General features: G+C 47.7%; 1 protein-coding gene across 10 annotated transcripts in view; it reads right to left on the reverse strand.

Annotated features, from left to right (window-relative positions):
* Nucleotides 1–21,239, reverse strand: part of RGS6 (regulator of G-protein signaling 6) — a 486,920-nt gene that overhangs the window by 58,833 nt on the left and 406,848 nt on the right. For all 10 annotated transcript variants that reach the window (XM_015562012.1, XM_006760726.2, XM_006760723.2 and 7 more), the window contains exons 13-15: nucleotides 16,640–16,750; nucleotides 8,547–8,672; nucleotides 577–763 (exon numbers count right to left, since the gene is read on the reverse strand). In XM_015562012.1, coding sequence (XP_015417498.1) covers nucleotides 577–763; nucleotides 8,547–8,672; nucleotides 16,640–16,750 — 424 coding nt within the window. The remainder of the gene's footprint in view (nucleotides 1–576; nucleotides 764–8,546; nucleotides 8,673–16,639; nucleotides 16,751–21,239) is intronic.

Raw genomic sequence — 21,239 nt, forward strand, 5'->3', positions numbered from 1 at the left:
ATGTTAATCTCTTACTGTGTCTAACTTATAAGTTGGACTTTATCATAGGTATTTATGTATAGGAAAAAGCACAGGATTTGTTACCATCTGCTGTTTCAGGCGTCCACTGGGGATCTTGGAACATATCCCCTGAGAATAAGGGGGACTGTAGTTGGAGATCACTAAGGGCACAGTGTAGGGTGTTGGTTAGGAGTGTGGGCTTCGTGGTTAGATGTGGGCTTGACCCATGGCCCTGTCAGCTCACTCTACCCACTTTGATGATGATGTTTTATGGATTCTACTACTGACTTACTACGGGACTTCAGATTTTGTAAAACACCGAGAATGCCCTGGAGAATATAATGCATATAACTGTAAATTTCTATTTCTATGTAATAATGTAATGCATCTATGAAAGCTATCCTCCTGGAATTTCACTGTGCACCTACCTGGGATGGTTTCCTCTGATGGCCTCATAAATAACAAAACCTGGAATTTGAACTAAACACCAGGCCTGGAACTCGTGTTAATGGGTGGGGGTGGTAGAGGGGACGAATGAACGCCTTTGGATAGAACCATTCAAATAGATAAGCAAACCTGGGCATCTTCATACGTGTATCTCCCTCCATCTTTGACGTTTTGACTGGTTATCTCATAGCTGTGAGAATCCAGATTGATTGCACTGGGGGCCCCCGGAGACAGAAACTCTTGCCAGATTTCTTCCACTCTCTTGGCCACGTCCTGCAGGGGTTGTTTCTTGAGATCTTGGACAGCCAACCAGAACCTGAAGCAGAAGTAGAGAGACAGTCAGTTCCAGGGGGCTTAGCATCTGGGCTCTGCTGGATGTGGCCCCAGCACTGACATCCAGGCGACTCATTCTGCTGCACCCTCGACTCTCCTCCGCGGCCACTGCCCAGGTAACAAGATCAGAGGGACTGCTGGACACACAGACGGTGCTCTGCTGTTGTGGAGACCCAAAAAGAAGTACCCATTAGAGGGTCGTTGTGCTCTGGTTACCAAGGAGAGATCTCTCTCCTCCCACATCACAGTTTCCCAAGCACAGCACTGTTGCCTTTTTGAGCAGATTGATTCCTTCCTGTGAGGCCTGCCCTGTGCACTGTCGGATGGTTAGCAGCAACCTTGGCCTCTACCCACCAGGTGCCAGTGGCAACCCCTCCCCAAGTTGTAACAACCAGAAATGTTTCCAGACATGACCACATGTCCCCTGGGAGGTGAAGTCACCCCTGGCTGAGAACCACCGCTCTACATAGGTGCCAGGACGCAGACAAAAGTGAGTTCCTTTGTCTCATCTGGTTGGGATTTGTCACTAGACTCATCAAGATGAAGGAAAGATCGCAGAAACAGATAGAATCTTGGAATTATACAGAATATCGGAGCTGGTAGGACCCAGCTCTTCCTGTTACAGATGAGTTGATTCCCAGCATGGTGTTAGCGTATGGTAGACACTCAGTAAAGGGCTGTGAGTGGAAGATAAGCTCATCTGGAACAAAGCTGAAGGGGCGTCCATGGGGAACCTCTGCGGGAAGATTCTCCCTGGAAGATTCTTCCATATCACCTCTCACAAACCCTCCGTGTCCGTGTGGCAGCGGCCGCTGGGGGAACTGGGTGTGAGCTCTCCGCTGCTGCGAAGGGCAGCAACCACAGCCAAAGCCTGGGCAAAAGCTCTGGGGTCCTGAGGTGGTTTCTAAGGCAGCCCTGGGGAGGGCTTCCATGAGGGCTCAGGTGTGGGTGGCACTCTTGTGTCCTGTGAACAAGACAGGCCAATTTCCGCATCAATGCAACATGAGGACAGGCCCCCGGCCATGTGACTCCCACAGCCACGGGCATCACACACAGTCAAGCCAACAAAAGGGCAGGGACAAGAGAACTGAAACACAACATGGTGGAAAATGCATTCAATCTGTCATCGAATTTTCACCCAAAGTAAGATGTACTTGCTGTTTTTGAAAAGGTTAAGTGTGCTTTTCTGTTGCTGTTCACAGATGTCTTTGCGGCCAAGTGTGTGGCCCAAAGGCACCACTTAGTGGCCAACTGTGGTAATGCAGCGCCATTTCCACAAGGAGAGAAGACAGGTGTGCGCGTTAGTTCCGTTAGTTCCGTTATTACGTAGACATCTTCTCCCATTTGCTGTTTGGGATTCTGATCATCTCCGTGAGGAAACCCTCATGGTTCCCTTGGGGACTCCGAGGATCACGAGTGAAAGGCAGGGAAGGAGACATGACTTCGCTCCATGGAAAGATGAGGAAGCATAGTTCTGTCCCCTCTCCGGCTCTACTGCTGTCTTGGAATTTATCTTTCCAGGTGTCTCTTTCCTCACCTGTAAAATGGGCACAAAATGGATGGAGAAATAGGCGACATGCGTTTGAAGAACTTCCCATCCAGGTGTAAGTCTGAAATGTGGTCAGGTTCTAGGGGTGGGAGCTGGAGGGGTCAGTGTGGTGGTCACAGGGTCAACACTGGCCAGCATGACCCTCAAATTTCACCTTTCTTCTCCAGCGACCTGGGCAGAAGCTGCCCGGGGTCATGTTGTCACCTGCTCGTCAACACCAGCCTCTCTCTTCCTGCTGCAGGTCTTTGGTGCGCATGCCTTCTGGCTGCCAGGCGAGAGGAGAATGGGGTGGTTCTCTAACCAGAGTCCGGAGGCGGAGGTGGGGGTGGGGTGGTCCCCAGAAACCCATCTGGAGAGTGGGTCTCCTCCTTCCCCCGGCCAGCCCCCAGGTTCCTTGGGTCTCCCTGGGCTTGCCGTAAATGAAGGAGGTGGCCGAGTGCATAAGGTGAAAACGGCCATCTGGTGATGACAGCACAATCTTTCTCCACCTGGAGGAGAGTGTTTGGTGAGCAGGTAGAGCACAGGGATCCAGCTCTAAAGCAGCAGCTGCTGTTGGCTTTTCAAAGGACCAGAGGGCGGGGAGGGCGAATGGGCAAATCGGCAAGGACCAAGCGAGTCCTCCGCAGGCACACGCTGGGCAGATGGGAGAAGGGCCTCTCTCAGCGAGAGAGTCGCCTTTGGGGCGACTTCTCGGGCTGGAGGCCACTTCTCTGGACCAGTGTCCTTCGTAGCCTTCCAGGCGTCCATCTCTCACACAGACAGATGCCACCGGTTGATTTCCCGCTCCCTCAGTCAATGGCTCCCTGTTTCCATCTCCTGCCCGCTTCTCTAGGCTGCTCTGAGGGGAGCCATCGGCCCTCCAGGAAGGCCTTGGGGACCCAGCACTTCAGAGCTCTGCGGGCACCCGTGGCTCCTGAGGCCCAAGTCCCTTTTGCAGGATGATTTAGGCACCAGGTTAATGCACATCACTTAAAGGGTCTGGAGCTGATGTCAATAGAAATTTCAGAATCAAATGCCATAAACTTTTACATTAAAAATTAAAGGATTCCTATTGTCAGGTAAAAATAAGAATTAAAAAATAGTACAAGAAGAAACAACAGGCATGGAGGAGGAGGGCCCAGAGGGAGAGGAGGGGGGTGAGGGGGAGTGGAGGGAGAGGAGGAAGAAGAGATGGAGGGAGGAGAAAGAATAGGTTCCGGGGGAGGAAAGAGAGTGAGGAGGGGAAGTGGGGGGGAAAGGGGAGGAGGTAGAGGAAGAAGAGGAAGAAGAGGAAAAGAATGAGGAGAGGAGGAGGGGGGAGAGGAAGAAGAGGAGGAGGAAGAGGAAGGAGGAGAAGAAGAGAACCCGGGATGGGAGAAGTCGGCGGTGACAACCTTAGGCAGCAGTTCCCTCTCCCTCACACATGGAGACCCTCTGGGCCTTCCGTCTGCCTTGGAGGTGACCTGCCTTACCCCTCTCAGGTGACGGCAAAAATGCTGCCACAGCAGCAGCCCGGCACCCGTGTGTGTTTGCCAGCGCCGGCTCTGACGAGCTTTGTGTGGGGTTGGAATTCAGAGCAGGCTCTGGTTTGCATTTGCCATCTGCAAGCCCACGGCCGAGCCGGAGCTCTGAGCCGGCTGCCCGGCCAGTGTCCCCGGAAGAGCCCCGCAGCTCCCCCGGCACATGGGCTGCGGCGGGGAGGCCCACGGAGGCTGCGCAGCTGCTTCTCTTATCAAAAGCCTGCAGGTACCGCTCCTCCTCCAGGGCGCCAGCGGGAGGCGGCTGGCAGCCTGGCATCCAACCCTGCACTGAGCCCGTGGCGGGCAGCAGAAGGGCTGGCGGGACTGGTGTCAGGCCACCTGTCCTGCCTGGCCCGATCCTCAGAGCACGGGCAGGCAGCCTGTGTGCCCGCGTGTGACCTGTGCCCATGGCTGAGGAATGCGGGCGGGAGGGCGGACACCGGGCTCTGGGGGCAGGCGACAAGGGCTCAGACTCCACTGGGCTGAGCAGCAGCCTGGACCTGCCCACAGTCTGGGGCTGGCTCCCTCAGGACCTGGATGCCAATGGCAACGTCGCTGGAACATGAAAAACCACTCTCCCTCCTGCCAGGGGTTCTGGGCAGGCCCAGTTCCTAGCTCACACAGCTTTTCACAAACTAGGATGTTCATGGGTTAGAAAAACCCAGTTTAGTTGGTTTGCAGAGAAAAGCAAACCACGCAAAGGCAGGGCTTCTGTGCCCTCTGCTGGCCGGAGACTCGGGAACAAGGGTCCAACTTGACTTCGGCTCTGCTTGGGCGGCAACCCCCTGGTGCCAACATCGGGGAGGCCCCCGGCACACACCCCGGAAGCCGAGTTACGTTCACCAGCCAGTGGCTGAGCTGCCATAGATTGTCACGGCATGGGCGCGAGTCACCTCTGTCCCGATTAATCATGTGTTTGGTTAGTGGTGAATCCCACCGGGCCTGGTGAACCTTTTGAGGTCTTTCCAGGACGCAGGGCCGCCGTCGGGGAGGGGGGCTCTCGACATAAACCTGGCAACTCCCCCGCGCTCTGTTTAATTGCTTCTCCCCTCAGCTGACACCGCGTGGAACCAGGATAATCAATCTGCAGCTCAGAAGAGCAACCCCGCTCTCTCCGGAGGCGGCACAGCTCATAAAAAATGTACGGGGGACGCTCTCTGCTGCGGGTTTTGATTTTTAACTCCTGCCCTGCCGTGTGGCAGAAGGTGTGGCGCCAGGGAGGACAAAGGTTTGTGCAGGGAAGATGGAGAGGGGACAAAGGCTCCTGTCGTCACGCTGGGAAAACGCGGAGAAGGGAGAAGGGCGGCCTCAGCTAACTCGCTGGACGTCCCTCCTTCAGCATTGGGGTGGGGGGGGCCCCCCTTGTGGAGGAGAGGCCACCTGCCTTCCAAAGGCCCGGGTCAAACAGCGGTGTCTAGGGCCCACCCAGTCCAAACGGAGCCAGAGCTCAGCTCCGGGTGCCACAGACAGTGTGCTGTCACATGCGCGGTCTATGGCAACATGTGCTGGCCACCCCTGCAGGCCCTGAGCTGTGCCCTCCCTCCCTCACAGCTCACCCCCCACTGACAGTGTACTATCACAGACAGCTTTCCTAAAAGGACCAGGTGACCCTTTGCTGTGTGACAGCAATACTTGTGTCTCTTCGGAGTTCCTCTGTCTGCGTTCTGAGGCCCTGGTGTAAATCCAGCCCTCGGGCTCCTTAGTGGCACTCTGGCCGCTGTGCGAAGGCGTTAGGATCCCAGCGCCCCTTTCCCTGGAGAGATGCCGGGGAGCTCAGGAAGCCAGGCTGAGGGGCCCTTTGCAACGCATCCAGTTGCATTCTGGTCTGTCTCTCTCTCTCTCCCTTTTCCTCCCATGCTCCAATGTCAGTTGCCTGGGATCCTGACCAATCCTGGGGAGCAGGGCCGAGCCTGGCATGGCCAACATAGCGATGGGCAGGATCTCCGAGTTGTGCCACCTGCACAGCTCCGGGGGCTGCCATTCTCATGGCCCACACGCAGGTGCCCCCGATCCAGGGCTAAACCGATTCAGCACCCAGTCCCCAGGACGTGGATCTGGGCAGGTGCTAAGCCAACACAAGGGCAGGGGAGAAACTGCCTGGCGATGAGTGACTGAAGAGTCCTGAAGTTGTGTGATTGAAATGTGAGCTTCGCTCCATATATCCAATTATGCTGAGTATCACGAGAGTGGAATTCGGACCTCCAGAGAGGATTTAGGAGCTTTTGGCCCATGCTGCTTATCTCTGGCTTTTCTATATTTTCTTTGTCCGCTCCCGCGACAGGGATCAGAGGGGCCCCTCCCTACGTCTGGATTTATGCATTCATTGGCGACCAGTCACCAGCACGCTCCCGCACGCTCGCACACACTCTCTCTCCCCAGGCTGAGTGCAGCCCTCCTGGCGCGGGAGGAAGCTGCTGGCAGAGGTAACGGCAGGCGGAGGCGCTGAACATCTGCCAGGCGCACACTCCGGGCCTGCAACGTGATGCACTGGGAAACTAGCCCAACTGGGAGGCGGGCGTGGCTACACTCGGCATGGACAGAGCGGTGTTGAGCCGCAGACCTCCTGCTCCTGGGCCCCTTGCAATGGCCAGGACCCCGTGGCCATTCTTCAGTCTCTGAAATGGTGCAGGTGGCAGAGGGTCGTAGGGCCACTCATGGGCCGAGAAACAGTCAGGTAATAGTCAGAGAAATAGTCAGGTAAAGGCAAAGCTCTGGACCACTCTATCTTGAGGACCCATGGGGGTCAGCATGAGAAGGGGAGATGGAAAGGGCTTCAGGGGCAACTCATGGGGACCCAGCTGGGGTTGGAATCTGGGACTGAAGTGGCCACACAGAGCAGCTGCCTGGATGCCTCGCACTGGCCACAGAGGGCACGGCTTTCCACGCAGGACCTTCATCCCGGCACAGCCCGCGAGGCTGGTCTGAACCCCACCCCACGTAAGTTTCAAAGTCAAGTCTTCCAGTCCAAGCACCTGATCTGGAACTGAAGCAAAGCTCTAAGATGCATTCAGTGTGACGCCTCAGCAAGGAAAGAACTCGTGTCATAACCGAAACAGTTACCCAACCCTATCTGGTTCACAACAGGCACATGGCTGCCTTGAGAGGCATCGAGACATACAGTGAATTGCCATCTACAAGTCCTCCCAAGTCTTAATGGATCAGAGGGTCATCAGCTTAGAGTACTCTCTTCCTTTTCATGTCAGTATCCTGCTCTTCTACTCTGGCTTACACTCATCCCTCCCTTTCAAAACACTTCTAACACGGTTCTTAGAGTTTATACTTGTTTATATTCATTTAGCGATGTCAGAGTTTTCCGTGTCTTTTCCTCAGCAACCTGCAAAGGTTGTTGCGGGCGAAGATCATGCATCTTGACTTCCCGGCTTCCCTCGGCAGACGTTCGTGGGGCTTGCTATGGAGGAGGTGTGCAGGAAATCTAATTTGACTGATGTGTGGGACAGATATGGTCTCTCACTCCAAATAAATCATAGGGGCTTTGCACGTTAACACTGCAGTGGACCGTTCTTTTTACCCACAGTACATGCTCTGACTTTTCCAAGTTCAAAAACCTTTTTTAAAAGTTAAAGCCACTTTGAAACAAGGCCTTGGAAGATGGGAATTAACCTGGCTATAAAGGAGAACCTGGCCCCAAGAAAAACGGAGATTTCCATCTTCCCACTGAGACATCACCAGTTGGCTAAGACCACTAATGGGTCTTAGGTAAGTGACATGTTCCGTAGGTCTGTGCATCTACATTGAATACAACGAAAACCTGAATAAAACACAAGTTCTCAATTTTTCATAACCATGAGTCTTTTCCTTTTTAATGTACCCCCTTTCCCTTCCTCTCTCAGTGGACCTCACATTTTGAAAGCCTTACTTGTTCTGCTGAGTAGTAGTTATTAATACATTAGTACGTTTTCCCTTATCGTGGTGCGCCATAGTCCAATAGTCACAATTAGATGTTCCACTCACATCAGGTGACCAGGATAGACATCCCCCCCCACCCCCGCAAAAGCTCATGTGCTAATGAGTTTTTGCAGTTATGTCTGCAGTTAATGAGTGATCTTTACTCTTGCTTTTGGAAATGCTGAAACAAGATTGATGTTTCTATCTCTTTCTCTCCCTTTTCCTTCTGGTTGGCCCATCAAATATTCAGGATCCCAGACTTGGGGAGTTCAGGAGAGGGTGTCTGCACTGTCTTTCCTCTGAAACTCCCTGGCTCTGTGGTTTTACTTTATTTTTTTTTTAAATATATTTTTATTGATTTCAGAGAGGAAGGGATAGGGAGAGAGAGAAACATCAATGATAAGAGAGAATCATTGATTGGCTGTATCCTGCACGCCCCCCCCATTGGGGATCGAGCCTACAACCCAGGCATGAGCCATGCCAACTGGGATGGCTCTGTGGTTTTAGTTAAACAGTGGTGTCATCAAATCTATTTGACTATTTACTTGTTATTGGAGACATGTTTCTAATAACTTGAGGAAATGCCATCTGGACTTGAAGAACAATAAATGCTGGTGTTGTAGGTGCTAATATATGGTGACAGCCAATCTACATATAGTTTGTCTCCATTTCAACCTTCGCCAGATCAGCTGGAATTTATGTTTGAACCCTAACATTTTATTGAAACAGGGAGGCAGAAAGGGAGGCTGATTATGCAAATTCCAGCCTCACACACACATACTGCACACAGCTCAAACCTTTGAGGGATTTACCTGAGGTTTTCTGAACTGAATTCCGACTCCAGGAAGCGTAGAAACTGGTCCCGCCCCACCTGGTCCTTCAACATCTCGTCGAAAGAGAAGCCCCATCTCTTTACTCGATGCTGGCTGGGCTCTTTGCTTTTGGGGGGGGACAAAGGTTTAAAAAGTGATCAATATCAGGCAACAACCTGTGTCACATTCTCTCCAGCAGGTCAGCTCTATTTTGCTGCCACATGCCAGAGGGACATTTCACAAATGTAAGTGACAGTACAAACTCTAAATTGTAGACTTCTGTACACCAACATCAGCCAGTGGTAAAGAGTCTCTGTAAGGAAGGCATTTAGGGTAGGTTCACCAGGAGGCGTGCCGCCTGGCTCCTGTCCGCAGGAAATACAACCCCACTGATTCGGCTTCCCTGGGCGTTCCTGTCAGTGATGGGCCCAACTCTTGACTCCATCATTTTTTTAAAAAAATAACTGAGGATGCTTTGTGAATCCAACCATTCATCAGAGACAGTGTCCCCACCTCTCACCCCTTCCTCAACCCACCGGGGAGAAACAGAGCCCTGTTTAGATCCGAGTGATGTGTCACTGGTCAGAAATGAAACAACTCGTCTAGGATAAAACCTGCTCACTCATTCAGAAGCATAATGCTGTATTCGCTTATCAATTGAACAACCATCTGCTCAGTGCTTATGATGTTCTCGGTATTTCATGTCTGTTAACTCACTGAACCCTCACAACTACTCTGTAAAGCATGTACTGGCATTACCCCATTTGACAGATAGGGAAACTGAGGCCTCGTGATAATTTGCCCAAGGACACTAAGGGAGTCAAGACTCAAGTCCAGACAGTGCGGCTCCAGAGCGCAGCTCCTAACTCTGCTGTGGGCGTCACAGCCATGTGACCCTCCCCAGGCCCATGAGGGGTGGGAGGGGAGGCTTAGAGGGGGAAAGATGCTGGTGTTATTCTTTTGGTTTTGAAAGATGCAAATATTCCCTTCAATTCTGTCTTTCCATTTACACTTCACTTGCTGTATTTATTCCCCTGGCCCTTTAAGAAGCAGTAGAGTCCTAGTTCACAAGTCACATGCTGGAATCTCCCACTCAAAAAGTGGTCTATGGACCTGTGGGGAATGCCACCCCACTCAGACACGTGGAATCAGCATCCGCAGGGTAATAAGATCCCTGGGAGAGCTAAGTGCACATTAAACTCTGAGAGGCATTGGTCTAGCAATACTTATTTTTCCTCTTTTAAAAAATTGACATTTGCTTTTCATTACTTCTAACACACATTAAGTAAATAAAATCACTTCCTTGTGTTATGGAGTTGACACAGTCTCGGTATTTATTTTAGAAAATTACACGTAGTAAAGGAGAACAAAAGCATGTGTATTGAAAGGTTTGGAACAACAAGTAGCTCTAGACCAGCACTGCCAGTCGAACCTTCTGCGATGATGGAAATACGCTATGTCTGTGCTCTCCGGTACATAGCCACTAGCCACACGTGGCTCTTGAGAACTTGGGCAGTGTGACCAAGAAACTGAATATTTAATTTTAAGTAGTTAAAATTGAAATTGAAGTGGCCACATGTGGCTAGCGGCTATGTACTGGAAAGCGCAGCTCTGGACTTATGCGGTTCAAGCCCAACCCTTCCGTTTCGGCACCCCTGGACATAACCAGCAGCAGCGGCAGAGCCGTCTAATTCTGAGATTTTGTGTTCAGGCTTGGAGGCCCTTGTGCAGAGCTCTGCATCTCCAGGCTTAGCCCAGCGGAGTCATAGGAGAAGACTAAGTCCACCAGGAGACCCAGCGGGGAATTCCATGAACGATCTCTTCCAAAGTGCCAGGTTGGGCTTTCTAGAACAAGCCAAGAAGACAGGTCCTGGATTCTCTCAAACTCAAGCCACAGAACAGAGTTCTAGGAGACAAAAAGCACTGCTTATAAAGAAATCTCCCCTGCCCAGCCGGTGTGGCCCAGGGGTTAAGCGTCGACCTGTGAACTAGGAGGTCACGGCTTAATTCCTGGTCAAGGCACATGCCCGGGTTGCGGGCTCGATCCCCAGCGTGGGGCATGCCGGAGGCAGCCGATCAATGATTCTCTCTCATCATTGATGTTTTAATCTCTCCCTCTCCCTTCATCTCTGGAATCGATTAAAAAATATATTGAAAAAAAGATCCCCCTAGGGTTGAGGCTAGCAGCAAATGTGAGCCCCAGAGAGCTGCAGGATATAGTCTCTTTCTGCCAGGGTCATGCTGCTGCCTGAGATGGGCTCAAGCACCTGCTCTTTGCCAGCCAAGGTCGCAGGGCTCTGCAGGGATGGTGCTGGTGGCAGGTGCTCCCTGATCAAAGGCTGTGCCTGGAGGGCCGGGTGTGGAATGTCTCTGTATTTGTAGTGATTGCCTCTTGGATGTATTCCCACCACCTGTGCCTCTACTTTCTGGTACCCAATCTAAAAGTCCTCACTCACTCCACCAGGTTCATTGGTGGTGCCAGGGGTGGGAGAAAGGCCTTTTTGGGGATGGGCCAGAAGCTTGGGGTGTCATTCTGGATGGAGAATCAGAGGCCTAGGACAGAGGTCGGGATGTCCAGAAAGCTGTAAAGCCAGCCTTCAGCAGAAGCAAGGATGTCTGGAGAGATAGGATACCCTCGTGTGGTAGTTTCCTAGGGCTGTTGTAACAAAAGGACCAGCAACCTGGCTTTAGAGAGTAGGAAGTGATTCCCTCACAGTTCTGGAGGCTAGAAGTCTGAAATCAAGGTGTTGGCAGGGCCACGCTTTCTCTGGAGGCTGTTAGCTTCTGGTGTGGCCAGCAGTACGTGGCATCCTTGGCTTGCATACGCATCACTCCGTCTCTGCCTCCATCCTCACGTGGTATTCTCCCTGTGCATCTGTGTCTCTGTTTTCTCTTCTAACAAAGACAGCAGTCATATTGGAGCAGGTGCCTACCCCATTCCAGTATGGCCTCATCTTAACTGCCTGCATGACCACAGCCCTATTTTCCAACAAAGCCATATTCAGAGGTTCTGGGAAGGACATGAATTTTGGGGTGACACTATTCAGCCTAGAACATCCACTATCCATTATTTACAATCAATCCTTTTTCTATATCTGGATGTCAGTCCATCTGGCCATTGGAATCTATTTCATGAAAAGCTTTTGGGCTGAAACCGGTTTGGCTCAGTGGATAGAGCGTCGGCCTGCAGACTGAAAGGTCCCAGGTTCGATTCCGGTCAAGGGCATGTACCTGGGTTGCAGGCACATCCCCAGTGGGAGATGTGCAGGAGGCAGCTGATCGATGTTTCTCTCTCATCGATGTTTCTAATTCTCTATCTCTCTCCCTTCCTCTCTGTAAAAAATCAATAAAATATATTTAAAAAAAAAAAGCTTTGGGGATAAAACTTCTCTATATGTGTGTTGCTGGCATTACTTGAATATTTCCAAACATCTTCCCCTTTAAGGTTCAAGATCAGATCTGAACATGTTGCTACTACTGAATGGTCTCTCTGGTTATAAAATAATTCTGAAAATTATTCCCAGGTGATGGGTACAATAACTTTCCCATGGCCCAATTCAAACAAATAATTGCCGGAACTCACAGCCCCTTACATTTCCATCCATTGTTTAGAACTGCTTCCTTAGGCAATGGTTTTATTATAGTTCTGTATCACCATTTATCGGTTTAAGGGTTTATGTTCAGCTGTCGCATGAGCCCCTTGAGGGCAGAGACCATGTGTCATGTGCCTTTGATTCACTACAGTGCTTTTTACACAGCAAGTCCAACACTGGGAAGAAATCAGTAAGATGTGTGTAGTGACGTGGGTGATGTGACCCTATCCTGAAGGAATTTTCTACTTGCTACCTAGGTATCTTTTTCTAGCTCTTCCTTGTTCTCCATGCCCCCTGATCTCCCCAAATTCCTGACTCCCACTGAGGAGCTCAAACCAACACATAGCAAAGACAGGTGGCTCTCCAAAGGAGTCCAGCTCTCATTTCTGCTGACTTACCAACTCAGAACGTAGCACATAGTAGGTTTTCAAAATAGATTTGTTGCATGAAACTAAGAAAAAAAATGGCTTATATTACTGATCATCTCTAGCCTTTGTTTCATGGACGGGAACCATGGATGGACTGAAGTGGGGTGGTGGCCCTGATCCCCAATTGTGCTCTTCCAAAGACAGGTCCCCAGCCACTACCAGTGTGAGAGTGGGTGGAAATGTCCAGTTGGGAGAAGAAACAGGCCTCCACAGCTTCTTTTCATGTGCACATGTATCTCAATAACTTGATTCTGCTTGAAGGTGGACAGAATGCTGTAGGTGTTAGGTTAGGCATCAAGATTAGAGTAGAAGCCTGAACAGTAAGAGCAGAAGCAGAGCACTAGTTGTAGGGGCAGGTGGCACCCACCTGGGGACAGAGTTCTGATAGACTGGAATAAACCGACAGGTCAGGTGGCCACCATTTCCCCAAACTATCACATTCTTCTTTGTTGACTTTTGAGAAAGGAGGAGGAAATCCCAGGGTTATTATCGGGAACTAAGTTCATCTACTCATCTCTCCTCCTTTCCCAAATACCAATAAAGTGACCAAAGAAATAGTCACTTCTCTGTCTATTCTCCACCAAACCTATACTTTCTGAATGCCTACTGTGTGCCTGATTTGGGTCTAGGTCAGTGATGGCGAACCTATGACATGCGTGTCAGAGGCGACACACGAACTCACTTTTTTGGTTGATTTTTCTTTGTTAAATGGCACTTAAATATATAAAATAAATATCAAAAATATAAGTCTTTGTTTTACTATGGTTGCAAACATCAAAAAAATTTCTATAGGTGACACGGCACCAGAGTTAAGTTAGGGTTTTTCAAAATGCTGACATGCCGAGCTCAAAAGGTTCGCCATCACTGGTCTAGGTGCTAAAATAACTTTAAGTCCTATTTAGAAAGAGAACCAGGGGGGTGGGGATGTCATATGGAATGACTGGGAGGAAGGGACAGCTACTCTAAATGGAGTGTTCACAGAAGACCTTTCTGAGGAAGGGACATCAATGCTGAGTGAGATTCTGTGAACCACACCAGGAATTTTCAAATTGTTCTGTGCCTCAGAATTGCCTAGAAAGCTTGCTGAAAACAGACCCGCAGGGCATCTGTATTTTTAATGGGCATCTTGGGGGATTCTGATGCGCCCTGTATTTTGAGAACTAGTGACCCACACAATTGCTGAGGGAGCCCTCACCAGCTACTGACATAGTCCATCTGAACCAGGGCTTCATGTTAGAATCACTTGGGGAGATGTAAAAAAAAAAAAATACCGATGTCTCGCTTCCAGAAATTCTGAGTTAATTGGTCTGGGGAGGAAAGTAGGCATTGGTATTTTTTTTAAAAAAAATAATGCTCCAGGTGATTCTAATTTATGGCCCAAACCGAAAGCGAAGTCCTTCAGTCTCCCAAATTGCTGGGTACGTGCCAAGACATATGTGCTCTGAACAGGGATTGGAGTGATGAAACACTGACTGGAAATAGCACTTCTCCAATCAACGACCCCTGCGAAACAGGCTAAGCTGCAGAAATTGAGGAGATATATGTAAAATCAAACAACCCCAAAAACATATCCTACCCTCAGGGGAATTCACGAGGGGAAACACCACCAATAAGACAGAGCAGGCTACGAAGGAAAAGGAGCCCAACAAATGTTAGGGGTTCCCAGAAACGAAAAGAGCAGGAGTGTCACCACCCCTCCCAACACACAGTAGGAAAAGAAAAACTCATGAGAGTATGAAACCCCAGAGTGGACATCATTGAAAACAAAAATGTGACTCTGAAGAGGAAGTCAAGGAATTCTGTCCTTGAATAGAGAATAACAAGGGTAGCAGAGGAAAGATAAGAGTGGCTGCTCCATCCAGAGGCCCAGAATGCCTACAAAAGGACTTCCTGAAAAGAGAGAATAAAATGGAAAAAAGAGTAGCAGTGATTTAAAAAGTGGAAAACCCCCCACAATATCCTGTTAAAAAGATTTACGTTCTTGGATAAGATTAAAAGGAACAGTCTAGGGCATGTTTATTTATTTAAAAGGCAGGTCCAAAGAACTTCAGATGTATTTATGTTCTAACAACTTAGTAGCGATTGAAAGTATATATAAATTGAAAGAACAATGAATACATTTGCTTCAGTCTTATATAAACACATGTGTGCCATTGAGCACTGCACATCTTCGCAAACTCTGAAGTCAGATTGGACTCCGCCACCCTCATTTCCTGTTCCATGTTGATTTTTGTACAGTGCTTGCTTTTTATCACAGCCAACTGCTCTGAAAACCCAGATTTGCAAACCCTGGAGGGAATGGAATGGGCTCTAATGTTGAAAACAGTGAACAACTTTAACAACCTTAACTAATAGTTGATGCAGCATCTGACATGTCACACACCACTGCATTTCCCGCAGAGGCTCAGGGTACAGTGATGCAGTTTGGGAACCACAGCATTAGGCAATAAACAAAGTTCTTTCTAGAAAATGACACTGGGTTGGAGGAAGAGAGATTTTCTTCATGGTGTATGTCTGACTAGTTTAAACATTTCTATATATAAAAGGCTAATATGTAAAGTGTCCCCTCGGGAGTTCGACTGGGAGAACAGGTGTTCGGTCGCTTGCTATGTCGTGCACTGACCACCAGGGGGTGGTGTGGAACATGGCTGGCAACCAGCAGCAGAGGTGGGGCACTGAGGGAGCGAGGGAAGGAGGAAGTGGGGAGGAAGGGAACCTGACTGCTAGCCAGGCCTAGGGACCCTACCCACGCATGAATTTCACACACCGGGCCTCTAGTTTTATAATAAACACCAATGACTCTTATTGCTTTTTATAAGGTTTTTCCATTTCAAGAAAAGAATCCAGAAAAAGAACGAGAGTGCAAGTGAATGATAGAGATAATAAAGAAATAAGGAACAGGGGCTGAGGGTGCCCAGGCCCCCACACCAGATCTGTCCAGGCCTCTCCTTTTGCAACTGTGGACATAGGCCAAGTCCCTCTGGGCTTCGGCTTCTCAGCCATTAAGCAAACACACTAGCTCTCCTCATGGCTGAGAAGCTACTGGATAGAGTCACCCCGTCAGGTACTCCAGAGGAACAATGATGAAAACCACAGCTTGAAGCCCTCTGCCTGGGGTCCAATCCTAACTCTGCTACCTACTTGCTGTGTGACCTTGAGCAAGTTCACTAACTCCTCTGTGCCTCAGTTTCCTCATCTGTTCAATGGTGAAAATAGTACTGTTTACTTGTTGTGAGATTCCATGTAAGACACTTAATATATTATTACTGTTGCTGCTGTCTAATATATATACACACACACATATATATACACACACATATATACAGACAGATACACACACATATACACACATATATATACATACACACAGACACACACACATACAGATACACACACACATATATATACACATATACACACATATATATACATACACACAGACACACACACATACAGATACACACACACATATATATACACATATACACACATATATATACATACACACAGACACACACACATACAGATACACACACACATATATATACACATATACACACATATATATACATACACACAGACACACACACATACAGATACACACACACATATATATACACATATACACACATATATATACATACACACAGACACACACACATACAGATACACACACACATATATATACACATATACACACATATATATACATACACACAGACACACACACATACAGATACACACACACATATATATACACATATACACACATATATATACATACACACATACACACACACATATATACACACACACACACATATATAATCAATATATATATCAATAAATTGGCCAACAGATTCTTTTCCTCTGGCATGATCTGAGAGAGGTCAGAGGGAAGGCACAAAGGATCCATGTACAAGCCAAGCTATAAGGAGGGAGAAACCACGAGTAAGTAGAACTTGGTGGGGAGGTTGCTTGAGGTTCTGTTCAAGTGACAAACCTCACAATCTCGTACATTTTCCCACATCTCTCTCACTCTCAAACATTAAAACTTTTTTTTTTTTTTTACCTCATCTCTATGTCCCATAAAGTGACATCATCACTGATCCAGGGATTGGATGGCTCGGCTGGCGTTACCATAGGATCGTATTCCACATACTGTTCCGTGTAAGCAATTAAGCTGCAGCAGGGAAGCAGAGCAGAGAAAGCCACTTAGTTCCTATAAACACTTTTATTCTGTTCTACACAACATTGTATCAGTCTTAATACAATTCCAAGTTAAAGGGAAAAAATTAGCACCACTCCCACTTTTGACAAATTGGACTGTTTTCCTTTGCCCTTGTGTGCTGCGGAGCTAAGTAGCATATTTCTTTTTTCAAGTGTTTCTGCAAATCTCTAAAACATTCAGCAATAAATTTCCCATTTCTTAAGCACATCAGATAATCAATCCATTCTCTCCCTGTCCCCAGAGTTTTGAGTCCTTTTGCTCCAACCTGGACCATTTGCTCTGTAGATTCGATGCAAAATCATCATCCTGGGACCTCCTTCACTTTTGTGTTCAAGCCCTTGTTTCCTGGTTCCGTGTCTGTCTGTTGGTTTTACTCCCTGGTGGTGTGGAAGCACATCCTTTGATTTTATCTCAATATTTGACTGATAGTGCTGGACATGGAACCCCGAGTTAAAGACAATTTTCTTTCAGAATTCTGAAGACATTGCTCACTTTTTTATTTGTTTGTTCTGGCACTCAGAAGTCTGGATCCATTTGGATTCTAAACAGTTTCTTTTCTCTCTGGAAACTTAGGATCTTCTCTTTATTAGTGTAGTCCTCTGAAATTTCACCATGGTCCTTGCTGGTTGTTTTGTTCACTGTGCTGGGTACAATGTATAATATATTTCCCATAAGTATTATTTTTTGCTAATGTCATGCTATTTGTTTTTCCATTCTATAATTCTTTAAAAACATTTTTTTTAAGAGAAAGAGGAAGGGAGAGGGATACCAAAATAGGAACATTGATGAGAGGAATATTATCAATCGGCTGCCTCCTGCACATCCCCTACTGGGGACTGAATACACGACCCAGGCATGTACCCTGACCAGGGAATTGAACCAGCGACCTCTTGGTCCATAGGTTGACACTCACACTGCCTGGGCTGTATAATTCTTTTTAGTTAAATATTGGACATCTTGAATTGATTGATAATTTAATTTTCCCTCCCATTTTCTATTTTTTTGTCTGTCTGTTTGACAGTTCTTGCAATTTTTCCCTTTATTTAAATTTGAGCTACCATTTTCTTAGGTTTCTGGAGTTTGCTCTTGTTTGTCATAGTATCTGGTGCTTGTTTTATGGCTGGAGTATTTTCTTGTGTGTCTGAGGATATGAATTCTCTATTTTTATTTTCAGCTTCTTGAACAGGTTTTGCTCCTCCAGGTCCCTTCTTTGTTTGTTTTGATTACACGCCTTCGCACTGGGGTTTTCCCTGAGCATCTGGCAAACCTCTGGACATCCACTTGTCCTTAAGCGGGAGGCACTGAAGGCTGCTCGGGGGCTCAGTGTGTATGTGGACAGGACCTGCCGACGGATGGGCTTCATGCTCAGGTCACTGGGCAGCTTGCCAGTCTTTTCGCTAGAGCTCCAACGAGGGATCTGGCATCTGTCTTCTGGGGGCATCCATTTTTCTCTAGAACCGGGGAGGCAAACTTTTTCTGGAAGACCCTGATAATAAATATTTTAGGCTTTGTGGAGCAGATGGTGTCTGCTGCAACAACTACTCAGCTCTTTTTGTAGCTTTTTTTTTTTTTGAGAGAGAGAAAGGGAGAGGGATAGAGATAGAAACATTGATTGCTGCCTCCTGCACAGCCCCTGAGAGAGAGAGAGAGAGAGAGAGAGAGGGAAATTGAGGTGACTAAAACGTTGATCTGCTGCCTCCTGGGCATGTGCCTTGCCTGGGAGTCAAACTGGCAAGCTTTAGGGGCACAGGACGATCCTCAATCAATTGAGCCACTCGGTTGGACAACAATTCTTGAATGAATGCATGTGACTCTTTTCCAATGAAACTGTATTTGCAGAACCAGGGAGTGGAATCGATTTGGCCCACAGGTTGTCTCTTGACTGTGGGCATATACATCTGGCTCTTGGAGGGCTGAGAGCAGGACAGGGGAGGGTTTGAGAGTCTCATAGCCCAGTATGTAGATCTTTTATTAATTCTCCTGTTTTCAGCTGGCCCTCTATAATGTGATGTGACTTTTGAGCTGATGTGGCTCAGTTTCTCCAAAGAATAAACTGCCTATCCCCTATGGTGGTAGTTATTGGGTCAAGATGGTCTCCTAGTGGGGCAGGGATCTAGCCATCCAAAGGCCCCAGGACAGGCTTTACCCATCCTGATGGGGTCAGCCCCCCACCTCATTCTTGCTTTCCATTGTCCTTGTGCTTTTAAGAGCCAAGGCCACATTCTGTTGGGCAAACTGGCTCACTTTGTTATAAAACTCACACCCCTAACACATAGGTTATAATGGTCGTCACTTGGTCTCCATACATTTTAAAACTTAAATTTAGAAATATTTCAGGCGTACCGAAAGACATAAAAGTAAAGGTAAAAAAAGGGTATAAAAAGGTAAAAATGTCACCTTTGAACTCACCACCCAATTAAAGAAGTAAAACATTACAAACAGAGGAAGAATCCTGAGGTCATTAATGCTCCCCAATTGCTTAGATTTTCAATCTTCAACAAATTTGCTGAAACCATTAATTCAATAATTTGTTGACTTTGAGTTCGTGTCATTTTTATTCATTCATTGATATGTTGCTTTTGGGAAGGGAGAGAAGAGAAACATGTGTCCACAATATTGTCTTGAGTGAATTTATTATGATTTATATAATAATTTCCTTTCCAGTAGACACAGACTTTTAATTTCTTTAGTATACATAGTGCTGTAGTAGCACACCATTGTTCACGTTGGGTTTTCCATCTTCTGGGTTATTGAGAATTGACATTCACCAGTAGAATTACTTGTGCCAAAAGGTATGGATATTTTTATGCTTATTGATCCACGTAGGGGAAAAAAAACTTTTCCTAAGCCCTGCCAACTCGAGTGCTACATTTCCTCTGGGTGATTCAGTGAGGGATGGCTTGCAGTGATTGGTCAAGGGAAAAGAAGGCATGGGTGTAAAGCATCATGGGAGAATGACCATCATTCCTATTTAAAATATATATATTTTTATTGATTTTAGAGAGGAAGGGAGAGGGAGGGAGGGAGAGAGAGATAGAAACATCAATGATGAGAGAATCATTGGTTGGCTGCCTCCTGCACCAGCCCACCCCACCCCAGTGGGGATTGAGCCCGCAACTGGGGCATGTGCTCTTGACCTGAATCAAACCCGGGACCCTTCAGTCTGCAGGCCGACGCCTCTATCCACTGAGCCAAACAGACTAGAGCCATCATTCCTATTTTAGAAACATAATGAAAATGTACTGAAACACTCACTAGAAAATCAGGGCCTCTGAATGGGAAGGAGCCTGGGAACCGCATGTGGGAAGGGGTGAACAGGAGTGTATGTTAGCACCCCCTTCGCTATGTGCAGTTTCTGAATGATGATGCACAAACAGAAACCGGACAGGAAGAGGGTCCAAGTAGAAAGGGAAGTGAAAAGCAGGGCAGCATCGCAGAGAGGGAAGAAGAAAGCATCAATTCATTAATCTAATGTGCAGGAGGTGGGGGAGGGGAGAGACTATAAAGAAAGAACTCCTTAATTGCAGGTCACTCCGAGAAAATATAATCAATAGGGAATCTGAGAATGAGTGGAGTGGAGGGATGTGAAGGTGAATTTAGCCCCTGGGAAAGGAGAGCATATGCCAGGCCAGGCATTGCAGCCCTTCTAGGTCATGATCTGAATACAACCACCTGGCTGTAATGTTACCTTTCATCTTTTCTTTTCTGACACCTAAGATGGGCTGGAAGCAAAGAGAAGCAAGGACCCCCGGTGTCTGGAATCACATAAAAGGAAAGTTGTAATGACCTCTTTGGCTCCTTTTTTCCTCCCCGGAAACTATCATTAGACATTAAGTTCACTGGTTGGTATCACTTCAACAGATTTTTAATAGACCCTTAGGGCATGCAGTCCCTTGCTATATTATCTCATTTTATTAATTACACTTCGCGATTACAGAGGGTCAGGAGGCAGAGTAGGAACCAGCATCCAATTTCAGGGAACAGTAGCGATCTGGAGATGGGCAAGATGATGATAAAAAATCAATTCAGGCGTTGGCTGCAATGCACAAATGGCTCCAGGGTAGGGCAAGAACGAGCCACGCCCAGGAGTGGATCTACAAGGACACAGCTTGATCTGCCCGTGTGTGGCAGCATGGTGTGACTCCTGCAGTGACCTGCGTGGTGCCATTAGAGGTGGGGAGAAATTTCTGGGGACACCCAGCAAAACACAGAGACTTTCCCGAATATTTGGAACTAAAATGTGGATTTCTGCATTCCCAAAGTTGGTTTGTTGAGTGCTATAAGGCTTAAGTGAATACAAAAGGGGCCCCTTGAGGACTCTGAAGAAGAGTAAGATCTCACTTACTAGTACTTGGCAACTTAAATTTTTGAGAGAACATGGGCGAGATAAGTGACCAGAAGGGCCTCTTTCTACAATGAAATAAACTCTGCCTCAAGGCTT

This window comes from Myotis davidii, unplaced genomic scaffold, assembly GCF_000327345.1.
Source record: "Myotis davidii unplaced genomic scaffold, ASM32734v1 scaffold17, whole genome shotgun sequence".
Classification (NCBI taxonomy): domain Eukaryota; kingdom Metazoa; phylum Chordata; class Mammalia; order Chiroptera; family Vespertilionidae; genus Myotis; species Myotis davidii.